Here is a 15,473-nt window from a genome sequence, read left to right as displayed (position 1 = left end):
AGTGTGAATATGAGTCATGCTGAAAAAGAGAAACTCCCCAGACTCACTCAGGCCCTGGCAACAAGGTATAGAGTAAAGACACAGAGAACTGCCACAGGCACACTCAAGAGAGGATCAAGGGTCTCTTATGCCACTAAACCAGTGTCAAAGTACAAAGAGGAATAGATAGGATCTGCCTCAAAGGGAAATGTGTGATAAGCACTTAAAAAAGTGCTTGTTTGGCACATACCATAGACAAAATCTAGCATTCTCGACTTATAATACTTAGAATCTACTACAAATATTGACATTCCACTGGGGTCAGATTATCTTACTGACAGGGACAGACCAGGCTTGCTGGCAGTAGGCTTGGGCTGGGACACATCACTGTGATTCATGAAGGATGGTCCAGGTAGGCAATAGGAAGCTAGTTAAAAGACATAAATTAGACTAATCAACTTTTTGTGCAAATAGGAATAGCAAGGGGGATTTTGCTCTAATAGTAGGCCTTATTGGTAGCCACGAACGGTGAAGGAGAAAGGCCCCTGTATAAGAAGGGCCCAGACTCACCGAGGTTTGACAGCCTTGGTCTGGAGAGCCCTTGCAGAAGCCACAGGCAGCGCAGGTTCTAACTTGGACTCTGGGCTCACTTCTGGTTCTCTGGTCTGCACTTCTTCAAAGGGATTCAGGGATCTACCCTGTCTGGAGACCACTGCCGTGGGATCTTGCTCGTGTCTTCTTACAACATCTTCAACAGGCCTGTCCTCCCTTGGTTTGACTTCCTTCTCCTTCCCCAAGAGGGAAGGAGGACTTTCGCCTTCACCACCCTTAGATGTGTCCTTCTTTCCTGTTACCAGAGAAAGCAAAGAGGACTTCTTGCTCTCTGGCTTCTTGCTCTCTTTGGTTTCTTTTACAGTCTCCAAGTTGGACATAGCTGTGCTTTCCCGCAAATCACTGCTGACCGGTGGCCAGTGGGATGGCAGAGATGTGGATTTCAGAGAATCCTGTGTGGAAGACTCGGAGGGTCGCTTGTCAGAAGAAATTGTACCTCCTTCCCCAGGTTCCTTCCAAGACCGAGCAGCCAGGTTTTCTGTAGATGAGAACAAATGCTTCTTCCTGAAACCCTGGGGGGAGGGGGAGGGGGAGGAGGAAGGGGAGCTGTCCTTGGTCTCACTCTTGGCTTCCGGTTGCTCCATGTAAACATGGTTGCCATTGATACAGACATTAGAGCGGGAAAGAACATCATTCTTAGATCGAAGGCCACCAAGAAAGGAGAGTCCATCCTTTCTGGGAAGGGTGAAGTTCATCTGGCTGAGCTGCTTGGGATCTGCACTTGCTGTTCTCTTGTGAGACATGACTATGGGGAGAAACAAAGAACAGAAAAGGAGTAAGACATTCAAGTGAGGGGTTGGGGGAAGATAACATAATGGTTATGCAAAAAGACTTTGGTGCCTGACCTCCAAAGTTCCAGGTTCAACCCCGTACACCACCATAAGCCAGAGCAGAAAATTGCTCTGGTAAAATAAATGAATACTATCAAGAAAAGAGAAATTAAGTGAGGCCTGGTGAGACAGCTCTCTTGGAAACAGTACACTGCTTTGCCATGTGCATGACCCAGGTCCAAGTTGCATCCCCACTCCACTAAAGTTAAGTTTCTGTGCTGTGGTCTTTTTCACTTTGTCTCTCCCTCTCTGCTTCTCTATCTCTGATTTTTTTTTTAATGTCTTTAATAAATTAACTGAGTGATTTTGCAACTGAAAGGGCATATGTCCCTGTCAGAATATACTTCTGCATGAAAGTATTTAATAGGTAAATGCTGCCCAAAATCACACAAAACACAGGGAAGCTCCCACCCACAATGAAGAATTATCCAGCCCAAACAACAGAAGGAAATATTGGGAAAATTGGCATGAAACCAAGAAAAGGGCAGTGCTTTTGGTAGAGTAGCAGAATCTGGTCAACAGTGGGGATTCAGGGTTGGGGAAATAATATAATGGTTATGTAACAGATTTTTATGCTCGAGGCACCAAAGATCCCAAGCTCAATCCCAGGTACCACCAGAGGTCAGAGCTAAGCAGTGCTCTGGTTGGGGAAAAAAATAATAAAGACTTAGGCACTGTGGTCTGGGAGGTGGTACAGTGGATAAGGCACTGGATTCTCAAGCATGAGGTCCCAAGTTCAAACTCCAGCAGCACATGGACCAGAGTGATGTTTTCCCATTAGGGTTAAGTGCATTACTAGGAGCTCAATAAATACTAGATGAGTTGCATAAAGTAGCAAGATGACTGTAAAGTCCTGTGGTTTTAAAACTGTCTCTAAGACTCTGAGAACTATGGTGGTTTTCTTTGGGAGGATGGGGGCACATAGCTTTGGTGGTGGGTGAAGTGTGGAACTAAACCCTGTAATCTCACAGTCTTGTAAACCACTACTAATCACTAAAACATAAATAAGAATAACGATTTTTTTTAAACTTCCATGGTTTTATCTTTAATGAAAGAAACCCTGCATGTGCCACCTCTATTGTCATTCTGATGACTAAAGAACTGAATGAAAATCTTTTTCATAAGATTCGTTATGTCTTTTCGAAAACTCAAAGCACTCTAGGCTTACAGGAAGAAAAACTAAGTGAGAAGAAGGAGGAGGAGGAGGAGGAGGAAGAAACTCACCATCTGAGGCAGAAGAGGACTCATCTTCATTTTCATCATCATCATCCCCCCATCGGGACGGAAAGTCCCCAGGACGAAGAAGCACTTTGTCTGATTTTGAAGTAGGTAGGACAGACATTGACTGGGAAAGTGGTGTCTTCTGCAAATTTGACTTGGAAAACAAGGTCTTAATCTTTGACTTTTTCTTCTTCCCTTTTGAAGGAGACTCATCATCGCTGTCCACAGAGGGGGTTGTGCTGGGCACAATGGCAGAAGCTGTATCCGATGCAGAATCCTTATTCTTCCCCTTGATCTTGTCCTTCAGCTTCCCAAATGGATTCCGGGACTTGTCTTTCATGGAAAGGTCGAACATACTAGCAGTCATGTTGTTCCTCATAAACTGGATGTCAACTTCAATTTCTCCTCGTTCTTTCTCCTTCTTTCCTGGTTTGGATTTCAAAGTATACCACCTACAAGGAGAAAGATGAAGAGGTTACCTTTGAATTGAAGAGCCTAAAACAATCTTCCTAATCCCTGTTTTTTTTTAATTTTTTTCCATATTTATTTTCCCTTTTGTTGCCCTTGTTGTTTTATTGTTGTTGTTATTGATGTCGTTGTTGTTAGGACAGAGAGAAATGGAGAAAGGAGGGGAAGACAGAGGGGGGGAGAGAAAGATAAGACACCTGCAGACCTGCTTCACTTTCTGTGAAGCGACTCCCCTGCAGGGGAGCTGGAGGCTTGAACTGGAATCCTCATGCTGGTCCTTGCACTTTGTGCCATGTGTGCTTATCCTACTGCGCTATCATCCGACTCCCCCTAATCCCTGTTAACTGATCTCTCCTCTCTGCTATTGCCAACCTCTTATGCACATTCTACGTTCCTCTCCCCCCTTCCTCCCCCCCAGTGGTGGTGGTGGGAGAATTACAGCAGAACTTGTCATTTTACTGTGGGGAAAATACCCTCCAAGCAAAGATAAAAGTTTCATTCTGTACTTAGTGTATAGTCATCGTAAACCTTGACTCAATAAAGGACTATTTATAAAGATAAAATAAAGATCCTATTAAATCATTTCCTGTGACTAGTATTTTCCTTCTATGGTATAAAAATGCAAAGATCATATATAAACAAATTAGAGGTTAAAGTTCACATATACACATAAATCTCAGAGAAAATCAACAGTCTATGGGACAGATCATGTCAGAGGGGAATGAAAAATATAAGTAGACAGATACATGTATATAATTTATTTTAAAAGAGTGAAATGAATCATCACAAAATGGCAATTATTGACTTCACTTATAGAAGGCAGATACAGTAGTAGTCCAATTCACACACACAGATCGTAGAGTGATGGTTGCTGGGGTTGTAGGAAGTAGTGAATTGGAAGTAACTAATGGGTACAGAGTTTCAGCTGGGAAAGTGTGTAAAAAAATGTTTTGGAGATGTACAATGGTCATGGTTGTGTAAACATCAAATGTAATTAATACCATGAAACTTCAAATGGTAAACTTTATTATATATGTTTTACCACAATTTCTAGAAATCTTATGACATATGAAAGAATTTTGGGGGCCAAGTGGTGATATACCTGCTCAACATGGTTAAGCACACATGTTACAATGTTCAGGGTCTCAGATTCAAACCCCCAGTCCCCACCTGCAAGGGGAAAGCATCACGAGCAGTGAAGCAGTACTAGAAGTGTACTCTTTCTCCCTCTCTACCTCCCCCTTCCCTCTTGATTTCTCTATTTCTAGCCAATAAATAAATAAACAAATAAATAAAAGATATACTCTCTATATTTTTCTTAATAGAAAGAGAGTTTTACATGAGGCAGAGAGAAGAAGAGATAGACAAGACAGAGCATCACTCCAGTACATGTGGTGTTGGGGATCAAACTAGGAATCTCAAGCATGAGAATCTATCTAATTGAACAATTTCCCCAGTTGCCACATTTGTAAATATGAGAAATGAGAGACTATGGAGGTGGCTCAGTAGGTAGAATTTATTTATTTGTTACTGGACAGAAACAGAGAGAATTGAGAAAGGAGGAAGAGATAGATAGGAAGAGAGACAGAGAGACAGATGTAACCCTGCTTCACCACTCGTGAAGCTCACCCCTTCAGGTGGGGACCACGGGCTTGAACCTGGGTCCTTGTGCACTGTAACGTGAGCACTTAACCAGGTGTACCACTGCCTGGCCCCTATTATTATTAATTTTAAATTTATTTATTTAATATTGGAGAGAGAGAAATTGAAATGGGAGGGAGAGATAGAGAGGAAGAGAGACAGAGAGACACCTGCAGCCCTGCTTTAACACTAATGATGCTTTCCCCCTGCAGGTGGGGACCAGGGGCTTGAACCTGGATCCTTGCGCACTGTAGCATTTGTGCTTAACTAGGTATACCACTGCCTGGCCCCAGTAGAGTTTATATTTTGCAAATCTGAGGCCTTCTATTTGATCCCCAGTACCAAATATAACCAGAGTGATGATCTAGTCTTGACATTTCTCTCTCTCTCTCTCCCTCTCTCTCTCTTATTAGATACATCTTTAAAACCTGAGAAACTGGGAGTCGGGCGGTAGCGCAGCAGGTTAAGAGCACGTGGCGCAAAGCGCAGGGACCAGCATAAGGATCCCAGTTCGAGCCCCCGGCTCCCCACCTGCAGGGGAGTCGCTTCACAGGCGGTGAAGCAGGTCTGCAGGTGTCTATCTTTCTCTCCCCCTCCCTGTCTTCCCCTCCTCTCTCCATTTCTCTCTGTCCTATCTGACAACAACAACAGCAACAATAATAACTACAACAAGGGCAACAAAAGGGAATAAATAAATAAATATTTTAAAAAAACCTGAGAAACTGAATGGAAGTATTCTTCTCTAACATAATAATCAGGAAAAGGAACACTTCAAACTATTCAAGCATTTCACTTGGTCACTTGCACACGACTTCAAGATATGGTAGGTGATATCAGTCCAACCCCACTGAAAGATAAACTTCAGAAAAAAGAAAGAAAACAAAAGAGAAGAAATCTGCCCTTGGCATTTGCTATCTGGTGAATGGCAAGAATGTGGACCTGATTAGCCACATGACTACTCCAGGGCAAACAGCCCCAAATGCATGGTCTACAGAAAGCCATCCCCAGTGTCACCCTCACCAAGTAAGAACCACATTCTTATGTTCTTACAAGTGACCTATTTAATAGCAGTGGGCCATGTATAGGCTTTAAGGAAATGATGATTTTGCCCAAGTAAGCACCATTTCCTCCTTCACCTGCAGTCTATCTTGCTCATAGGGCAGATCACTGTGCCCGGCTAGCTTAGCTCATTCTGTACTTCAAGGAAAGGAACAGAAAGAAGTAGAAACCCAGCACTTGTGTAGCAGCTACAACATACCCGATGCTGTGCACATTTAGACACTTCCTTCATTAAGACTCACAAGAGCAAGGTCTTCCAAAGGTGAATAAGGGCAAGAGACTGGCACACTTTAACAATGATTCTTTAGTCACTATCAGGCCACCCCATCAGCTGGATGAAATCTCAGGGAGTCCTGAGATTCCCAAATAAACATGATGGGCCTATACCTCAAATAAATCCCTCTCTCCATTGTTACCGGTCATCTGTATCAGGAACAACAACAAAAAAAAAAACAGATCCCTTTGTGGACCCCCATAGGACCTTGCCCTCAACTTGGATCAACAACAGTAGAGAACTTTCCATCCTCTGAAGGGAGGCTGGACAACATACTCTATGCTACCCCTGAGGAAGATGGATCCTAATATTGGGGCAGCTTGGAATGTCCCTACTGATGGCCAAAGAATGTGAGGTCGGATCTACAGGGATGCAGAGGTCACATAGGCTTCTAAACTGAATATGGGCCCCAGATGAGATCAAATTGATGGGGCTTACAGTCAACAATATTTATACACCTTTCCCATATTTGGGAGCTACTCTCTTCCCTGATCCAGCTTTCTGGTTCTTTTTTCAGCCATGACATCATCTCCCCAAACAATAACTAGGATCCACCTGCATATCAGATTTCAGGCTCAGGAAAAAAAAAAAAAAAAAAAGCTAGTATAGCCACAGGCCCTTTGGAATATAACTAAAATATGCCTACTAGCTATCTACAAAACAGAGACACCCCCCCACTCTTCATCTGCACTATTCCAGCCTTTAGGTTCATGATTAGTCAACAACTCGTTTGACTTTACATGTTAACTCTCTTTTCAGCCACCAGGTTCCAGATGCTACCATGATGCCAAACAGACTTCTCTGGGCAGACAACCCCACAAATGTGTTCTGGAGTTCCGATTCCCCAGAACCCCACACCACTATAGAAAGAGAGAGGCAGGCTGGAAGTATGGATCGACCTGTCAATGCCCATGTTCAGTGGGGAACCAATTACAGAAGCCAGACCTTCCACCTTCTGCATCCCACAATGACCCTGGGTCCATACTCCCAGAGGGTTAAAGAACAGGAAAGCTATCAAGGGAGGGGATGGGATATGGCGTTCTGGTGATGGGAATTGTGTGGAGTTGTACTCCTCTTATCCTATGTTTTTTTCAGTCTTTCCTTTTCATAAATAAAGAAAAAATAAAAATAAATTAAAAAAATTTTAAATAGACTCACAAGAAGGACATGATGTGAATATTATACCCGTTTTACAGATAAAGAAATTGAAACAAGTTAGGTAATTAGTACAAGTTAGTAGTTAATACAACTGTTAGGAGGTATAACCAACACTCTGAGTCAGCTCAACATTTCTGTAAGTCCACAGTTGTTTCTCTCACTCAAAAAATACCCACTCTTCACTCCTACCTTATTTTTTATGGATCATCTTTTATAGCATACAGAGAAGGGAAGTTAGTCTGAGAGGTGTGGTTTATTGTTAAGCTGTTTAACAGAGAAGGGGGATAAAAATTTAACTTTTTTTGAGGAACATTCTAAATAAAAAAAGGGGGGGGGAGATTGATAGTTTACTGTCAATCTCAAATCACAAGACTGAGGGGTAGATAGCATAATGGTCATGTAAACAGACTCTCATGCCTGAGGCTCTGAAGACCCAGGTTCAATCCCCTGCACCACCATAAGCCAGAGCTAAACAGGGCTCTGGTAAAAAAAAAAAAAAAAAAAAGACATTCAAATCACAAGACTGCAAAAAGTTTGGGGATGGGAGGAGGTTGGAGGAGGAGAACACTGGGGTCCTGGTGCATGATGGTGGAAAAAGGGTGACTGTTTTTGCAGACACCTATTATGGGGAAATGAGAAATTGTAACCTGGTGTCTATAACTGTACTGTACTGTAATACTCCCCCAATAATGATAAAAAAAGAGATTATATCAAGCTCAGTATGCAAATTCATTAAGAACTCAAACCAAATTTCAAGAACACAGCTAAGATAAGAGGAAGTGATTTGGGACCTATAGCAGACATACTGATGGTTCTTAGAAAACCAAGATCTGTAGTCTGGGAGATGGTGCAGTGGGTAAAGCATTGGACTCTCAAGCAGGAGATCCTGAGTTCAGTCCCTAGCAGCACATGTACCAAAGTGATGTCTGGTTCTTTCTCTTCTCCTATCTTTCTCATAAATAAATAAACCTTCTTAGAAAGAAGGGTGGGGGAGAGAGAGAAAGAGAGACCAAGAGGTGCAAAGAGCAAGGACCAGCGTAAAGATCCCGGTTCAAGTCCCTGGCTCCCCACCTGCAGGGGAGCCACTTCACAGGTGGTGAAGCAGGTCTGCAGGTGTCTATCTTTCTCTCCCCCCTCTCCATTTCTCTGTCCTACCTAACAATGATGACAACAATAACAACAATAATAACTACAACAATAAAAAAGGGCAACAAAAGGGAAAAATATATATGTATGAACCAAGAGGTGCAGGATCTTCAGAGACAACCTCACCCCTGCCAGGCCTAGTGTCTTTCAAGTACATGTTTCCATGGCCAGCCCTGGAATGATCTGCCTAACTTCTCACTTAGATATTGAGAAGATTATTTGGATTTTTTCTGAAAGTCATGTGCTAAGTGGTAGCCTTGGTTCTGAAGGGGTGGCTTAGCTCTTAGTAAATGGCCAGCAGGTGAGCACCTGGAAAGGGGAGTAGCTACAAGCTGGGAGAGGACTCGGCTAAAGAGTGCAAGGAAACAGGCACCACTGCTCCACCCAGGGAAGCTCTTCCAGGGGGTACAGAGCTGATGCCAAGCTTCAAAAAGCACTTCTCCCCCCTTCTTGTTTTTTATTTGTGATTCATAGTAGATTGCAAGATTACGTTTTTACAGGGTATAGCTTCACACCACGCCCACCATCAAATTCTGTGTCCCCACCCGTCCATCTCCCAAAGACAGTTCTCCAGGAGTCCTAGAGACAGTTCGCTTGCTTCTGTTTCTTTGTTTTCTTTTACAAGTTCATGTGTATCAGTTCTCTAGATTCCACCTATGAGTGAAACCATCTAAAAAACACTTCTTGACAATTCTGGGGACCAGGTTTCCCTTCCTAAAAGGATTCAAAATTGGTTTGAGTGAAACTACAACCTTTTTAAAAATCTATTTGTTTACCTATCATCTATCTTTTTGCTCATTTTTCTTTTATTTTTTTATGTTTTACAGTAGACAGTAAATACAATAGTTTGTACATACATAACATTTCTCAGTTTTCCACACAATACAACCCCCACTAGGTCCTCTGCCATCCTGAAACTACAATCAACCAAGCCCCACTCACCCCACCTTATCCCCCAGGATCTATTATTGAATATATAAGTTCAACCCCTGGGCTCTAAAAGTAGCACTGGCCTTGGAAACTTCCACCACCACTAGGAGGTGGAACTAATCCCCACCCCCTCAACTGCCACTTATTTTCATAAGCAAATCTAAACCAAACACCAGGCAGCTAAGATCAGTCACAAGGTAACTAAAAGAGGCCAGAAAACAGACCAAGTGAGTTTATTAAGACGTAAGCTTCCCTTGAGGGTGCTCATCATTGGGGAGAAAAATATGTTCATGCTTGAGGAGTGGTGGTCCCAGGTTCAATCTCTAGCACCACCAAAAAGCCAGAGCTGAGCAGTGCTCCAGTTAAACATAATAATAATGAAAATAAGATCTATGTTGATAATCATTAGTGGCTCAGTGGTAGAGTACAGAACTTACAAACATGAGGCCCCAGGTTCAGTCCTCAGTACTGTAAATGTCAGAGTGGCCCTGTTTTCTCTCTCTCCTCTCATTAAAAAATAAATAAACGGGATCAGGTGGTAGCGCAGCAGGTTATGCACACATGGTGCGAAGCGCATGGACCGGTGTAAGGCTCCATGGGTGATGAAGCAGGTCTACACGTGTCTATCTTTCTCTCCCCGTCTACCCCTCCTCTCTCAATTTCTCTCTATCCTATCTAACAACAACAACAACAATGAAAACAATAATAATAATGGCAACAACAAGGGCAACAAAATGAGAAAAATGGCCTCTAGGAGCAGTGGATTCGTAGTGCAGGCACCAAGCACCAGCAGTAACCCTGGAGGCAATAAATAAATAAATAAATAAATCCAGGAGGTGTGACTTTCAGGAATCAAGTTCAATCCCCCTAGGGGGTTGGGCAGTAGTGCAGCAGTTCAGCGCACCTGGCACAAATCTCAAGGACTGGCTGAAGGATCCCAGTTCGAGCCCCCAGCTCTCCACCTGCAAGGTAGTCGCTTCACAAGCAGTGAAGCAGGCCTGCAGGTGTCTATCTTTCTGTCCCCCTCTGTCTTTCCCTCCTCTCTCCATTTCTCTCTGTCCTATCCAACAACAACAACAATAATAATTACAACAATAAAAAACAAGCACAACAAAAGGGAAAAAAAATATTTAAAAAGTTTAATCCCCAGCACTGCATGTGTCAAAGCAATGTTATCTCTCTCATATAAATATTTATAAAAAGAAATATTTTCTTGAATCAGTACTATATTTACTAAAGTTGGAAGAGATGATAGAAATCATTTAATCTAATCTCAATATTACACTCATTAATTTCAAGAACAGTTTAACAAAAGGAGTCTTGACTTAAGTGCAATTTGGTAGCAAGAGCAAAAGCCATGATCCAATAATTCCTCACTCCAAGAAACTCCAAAGCAGAACATATTTGTGGGGTCTTAACATTTAAGCACTGGTTCAACTTTTGGGTGTTTCCGTATATTTGCTTTCTTTTTAAGTTCATTTGATTCTAGCACCTCATGGAAGTCGCTCATAAATAATTCAGCCCTCAAAAGGCCATGCAGCATGTGATAGCGATGCAGGTGTGCTTCAGCATTACAGAATGCTTAATTATCTCAGCAGTAAGGGCTGGGCTCATTTTTCTAGTCCAAAGGGCAGAACACAGTAAACAATAGTCCCTGTATAGCAAGTTTATTTTTAAGCCTAAATTCAAGGGTGAGGGGCTATCAAAAATGATCTCTTCTACAAATAATCATTTTTTAATGTATAATGAAAACTTAGTCTTCTGAAAATTAAAAGTAGGGAGGGCTGGCGAAACAGCTCTCTAGGAAAGTGTGCTGCTTTGCCCCATGCAGGATCCAGGTTTCAGCTTGGCTCCCAACACACTGAAAGAAACTTCAGTGTTATGGTGTCTTTTCCTGCTTCTCTGTCTCTTTAAAAAAAAAAGGGGGGGGGGTCAAGGAGAAAGCATAATAATCATGCAAAAGTTTTTCAGGCCTGAGTCTCTGAGGTCCTGGGTTCAATTCAACCCCTGGCTGACAGCACTGTAAGTCAGAGTTCAGCAGTAACCTCACCTCTTCAACGTGTCACTAATTAAAATAGTATTTTTTGAAGTAGCAAGAGCAACGCTGAACACACAGAAAATGACAGAGAACTTATGTTACCCAGATGTTTAAGTATATGGTTGTTGGAAAAACCATAACTTTATTTTCTGTGGAAAAATGCATCATAATTTTTCTGACAACCCAGGAATAACTAGGACAGGGTAAAAATTCAAATCATAAAAAATATTTAAAAATGGCTTTGAAGGGAGTCGGGCAGTAGCGCAGCAGGTTAAGTGCAGATGGCGCAAAACGCAAGGACCAGTCTAAGAACTGGCATAATAATCCCAGTTCGAGCCCAGGCTCCTCACCTGCAGGGGAGTCACTTCACAGGCCGTGAAGCAGGTCTGCAGATGTATATATATCTTTCTCTCCCCCTCTCCTCTCCATTTCTCTCTGTCCTATCCAACAATGACATCAATAAAAACAACAATAACTACAACAATAAAACAACAAGGGCAACAAAAGGGAATGAATAAATAAATAAATAAATATTAAAAACAAAAAAGGTCTTGAGAGCTAAGCAGTAGCATACCCAGTTGAACGCATGTTACGGTGAGCAAGAACCTGGGCTCAAGCCTCCAGTCCCCACCTGCAGGGGGAAGCTTCTCAAGCAATGAAGCAGTGCGGCAGGAGTCTCCTTTTTTTAAATTTTTTTATTATCTTTATTTATTTATTGGACAGAGACAGCCAGAAATCAAGAGGGAAGGGGGTGATAGAGAAGAAGAGAGACACCTGCAAGAATGCTTCACCACTTGCAAAGCTTTCCCTCTGCAGGTTGGAACAAGGGCTCAAAGCCGGGCTCTTGTGCATTGTAACATGCACTTAACCAGGTATGCCACCACCTGGCACCAGACTCCTTTTGTTATGTTCCCCCACCGTCTTGCAGGCATCCCTCTTTCTCTCTCTCAAGTCTCTCCCTTGCCCTCTTGATTTCTCTGTCTCTACCCAATAAAATAAATAAATTAATTAATTAAATAAAATAAAATACATTTTAAATGATCTATTATGAAAATACCCCAGTGGGGTCTTAACATTAAAACACTGGTTCAACTTCTTTTGGGTGTTTCTGTATATTTGCTTTTTTTTTTTTTTTTTTTTTTTTAGTTCACTTGATTCCAGCACCTCATGGAAGTAGCTCATAAGTAATAAATAATTCAGCCCTCAAAAGGCCATGCAGCATGTGATGGCAATGCAGGTGTGTTCCAGCATTACAGTCTAGGGGGATACAAGCAAAAATAGACATTCTTTAAACAAATATTCTTTGGGATTTTGTTTATTTGTTGGATTTAGTTTTTGTTCTGTGTACAATGTTGGTCAAACACAAGCCAAGGCAATAGCTATAGAGAAAATGTCATTTAAATCGTCTACATGCTTAAAAAGATGTCTTACTAAGAACAGTAAAAGAATGTAAAAGAGAACAGAGTGGGTAGAGGGAGGATGACATTCAGGAATGAGCTCTGCTTTCCAAGCAGTCCCTGGATCCCCATTGCCAAGTTTCCTGGGCTTTCAAAGAGTCATTTTGAGATCAGCTAAAGCCATTCAACTGTACCCAATTCTCAGGGCCAATCTGCCTCAGAAATATACCATTTCTCAAATACAAGGAAAGCTAATCCCAGAGGCCCTACACTGGAATGTAACAGGGCAAGGGCCCTGTACTTCCTGCTCTCAGAAAATGAGAAATCTCAACAGTGCCTTGCTGCAGACATTTAAGATCACACTTGTGAAGGACTGACCAAAAACTGTGTCTCAAAAATAATCTTTTGGGCTGAAGAGAAAGCATGATGGCTATGCAAAACCTTGAAGCCCTGAGGTCCCAGATTCAGTCCCTAGCACCACCACCAATCAGAGCTGAGCAGTTCTCTAGTCATTCTGTCTCTGTATCTCTTTCTCCCTCTCATTAAGATAAATTAAAGTATATTTTAAAAAAATAATAATGATCTTTCAACACTCTGCTGGCAATGTTAACAACGATAATTCTTTCAAGCAGCAGAAGCAAATAAGTGATTCTTTTACCTTTCCAGTGGGCAGACAAAGGGAAACAATGGTTTCCAAGATTGGGTTCAGACATTTTTACCTGCCAGGCAGTGAGGAAAAGAGAATGACCAGACCCTGCCCTAAAAAACTAGCCTTTGGTAAACTAGAGAACAGATTGACCACACATCGCAAATCACTTGAGACAATGGAACAACAGGTGCAGTTTTGTTTTTTTTCTTCACTTCCAAGGATGAGAAAATAACATGAAAAGCAACTCTCACTGAAGCATTCAATTTCATTACACATAAGGATACTCATACACAAATAAGATTTTCAGTACATTTAAATCCCAAGGTGCTAAAAGAGCAAGCAAGCTGAGGTCAGGGATGGGGGTGGACACAACCCACAAAGTGAATTAATGTGGCACTCTTGGATTTGACACCAGGCTCTAGGAAAGGGATGGCAAAGTTAGACCACTGCTCTAAGTGTTATTTTATCATTTCAATGTGTGTTAGTTTCAGGGGCCTGGTGGTGCACCTGGTTGAGTGTGAGTGTTATCACACACAAGGACCTGGGTTCAAACCCCTGGTACCCACCTGCAGGGAGGATGCTTCATGAGAGGTAACGCAATGCTATAGTTGTCTCTGATTCTTTCTCCCTCTCTATCTCTCCTTTCCCTCTCCATCTCTCTCTCTCCTGTCAAATAAAAAAATAACAGTAATAAGATTTTCAAATGATCCTTTGTGGGTTCAGTTTAAAGTGAAGGGTCAGGGAAAACTGCCTTTTCACTCTTCTGCAAAACATCAAGCAGGTCTTACAGCAGAAGTCACCTCCATAGTAACTAAGCACCAGGGCACTAGGGACTATCGCCTCAGGTGAAAAAGCTGCACTCAGACATGTTTAAAATGGAGTTCAGGGGAGCCGGGTGGTAGCACAGTGGGTTAAGTGCACGTGGCGCAAAGCGCAAGGACTGGAGTAAGGATCCTGGTTCAAGCCCCCGGCACCCCATCTGCAGGGGAGTCGCTTCACAGGCGGTGAAGCAGGTCTGCAGGTGTCTGTCTTTCTCTCCCCCTCCCTGTCTTCCCCTCCTCTCTCCATTTCTCTCTGTCCTATCCAACAACAACGACATCAGTAACTACAGCAATAAAATAACAAGGGCAACAAAAGGGAGTAAATAAATAAGAAAATTTTTTTTAAAAAAATGGAGTTCAACTTACTTAGATGAAAAAAAAATTTTTTAAAGCAGTTCAGTAAGTGTCTTCCCCTGGGGAATACAAAATAAGATTGAGAATCATGTGGGGTTGTCAGCTGAGAACATCTGAGAGAGTTTTGAAAAAAAGTAAAATGTCATATTCTTAGCTTGCTAGCTAAGAAACAATGCATAGCAAACAGGGGCAGAAATGTTTATGACCTACAAAGCATTTGTGGGGTGTAGCCTATAACAGCTAAGTAGTTCGACAAGTTTTACTATTGACCAAGGTAGTTGGTCGCCATTACCCAACTCAGAATACAGAATTACCAATTAGCCAATCTTGCCAACCCAGGTGGCTCCGTCCCTCTGTCCAACGTTAACTCTTTGGAAGAACTGGTAAGTCACAAAACACAGCAAATGGCTTTTTTTTTTCCCAGAATCCCTAAGATAGCCATTCTTATCATCTTGATACTCATTTTTTAAGGAATGTATAATATAGTTTGTAAGTGAACTGATACCAGAGTTAACGCACCAGCTAGATGTTTTTCTTAAAAAAAAAAAAAAATTTAGGCAGGAGAGATAGCATAATGGTTATGCAAAGTCTTTCATGCCTGAGGATCTGAGGCCTCAATCTCAATCCTCAGCACCACCATAAGCAGAACTGAGTAGTGCTCTGGTAAAAATAAATAAATAACTTACTAGGGAGAAACAGAGCACAAGCTAGAACTCACGACTTCATGCATGCAAGTATGATGGTCTACCCCACTGAACACCTCCCAGGTTATGGCTTTCAAAAGAAATTTAAGGCATCAACAGTCCTAACAGACTTTTTTCTTTTTTTGTAGATTTACTTTACTAATGACAGAGAGAACCAAAGCATCACTCTGGCACATGTGATGCCAGAGACCG

General features: G+C 42.1%; 1 protein-coding gene across 3 annotated transcripts in view; it reads right to left on the bottom strand.

Annotated features, from left to right (window-relative positions):
- Nucleotides 1–15,473, bottom strand: part of RAB11FIP1 (RAB11 family interacting protein 1) — a 45,068-nt gene that overhangs the window by 14,353 nt on the left and 15,242 nt on the right. For all 3 annotated transcript variants that reach the window (XM_007516695.3, XM_060182722.1, XM_007516696.3), the window contains exons 2-3: nt 2,646–3,094; nt 550–1,336 (exon numbers count right to left, since the gene is read on the bottom strand). In XM_007516695.3, the coding sequence (XP_007516757.2) occupies nt 550–1,336; nt 2,646–3,094 (1,236 nt within the window). The remainder of the gene's footprint in view (nt 1–549; nt 1,337–2,645; nt 3,095–15,473) is intronic.

The sequence above is a fragment of the Erinaceus europaeus genome, chromosome 2 (assembly GCF_950295315.1).
Source record: "Erinaceus europaeus chromosome 2, mEriEur2.1, whole genome shotgun sequence".
NCBI classification, from domain to species: Eukaryota; Metazoa; Chordata; class Mammalia; order Eulipotyphla; family Erinaceidae; genus Erinaceus; species Erinaceus europaeus.
Note: the sequence above shows the minus strand (reverse complement) of the source record. Positions and strands in the feature narration are given on the sequence as shown.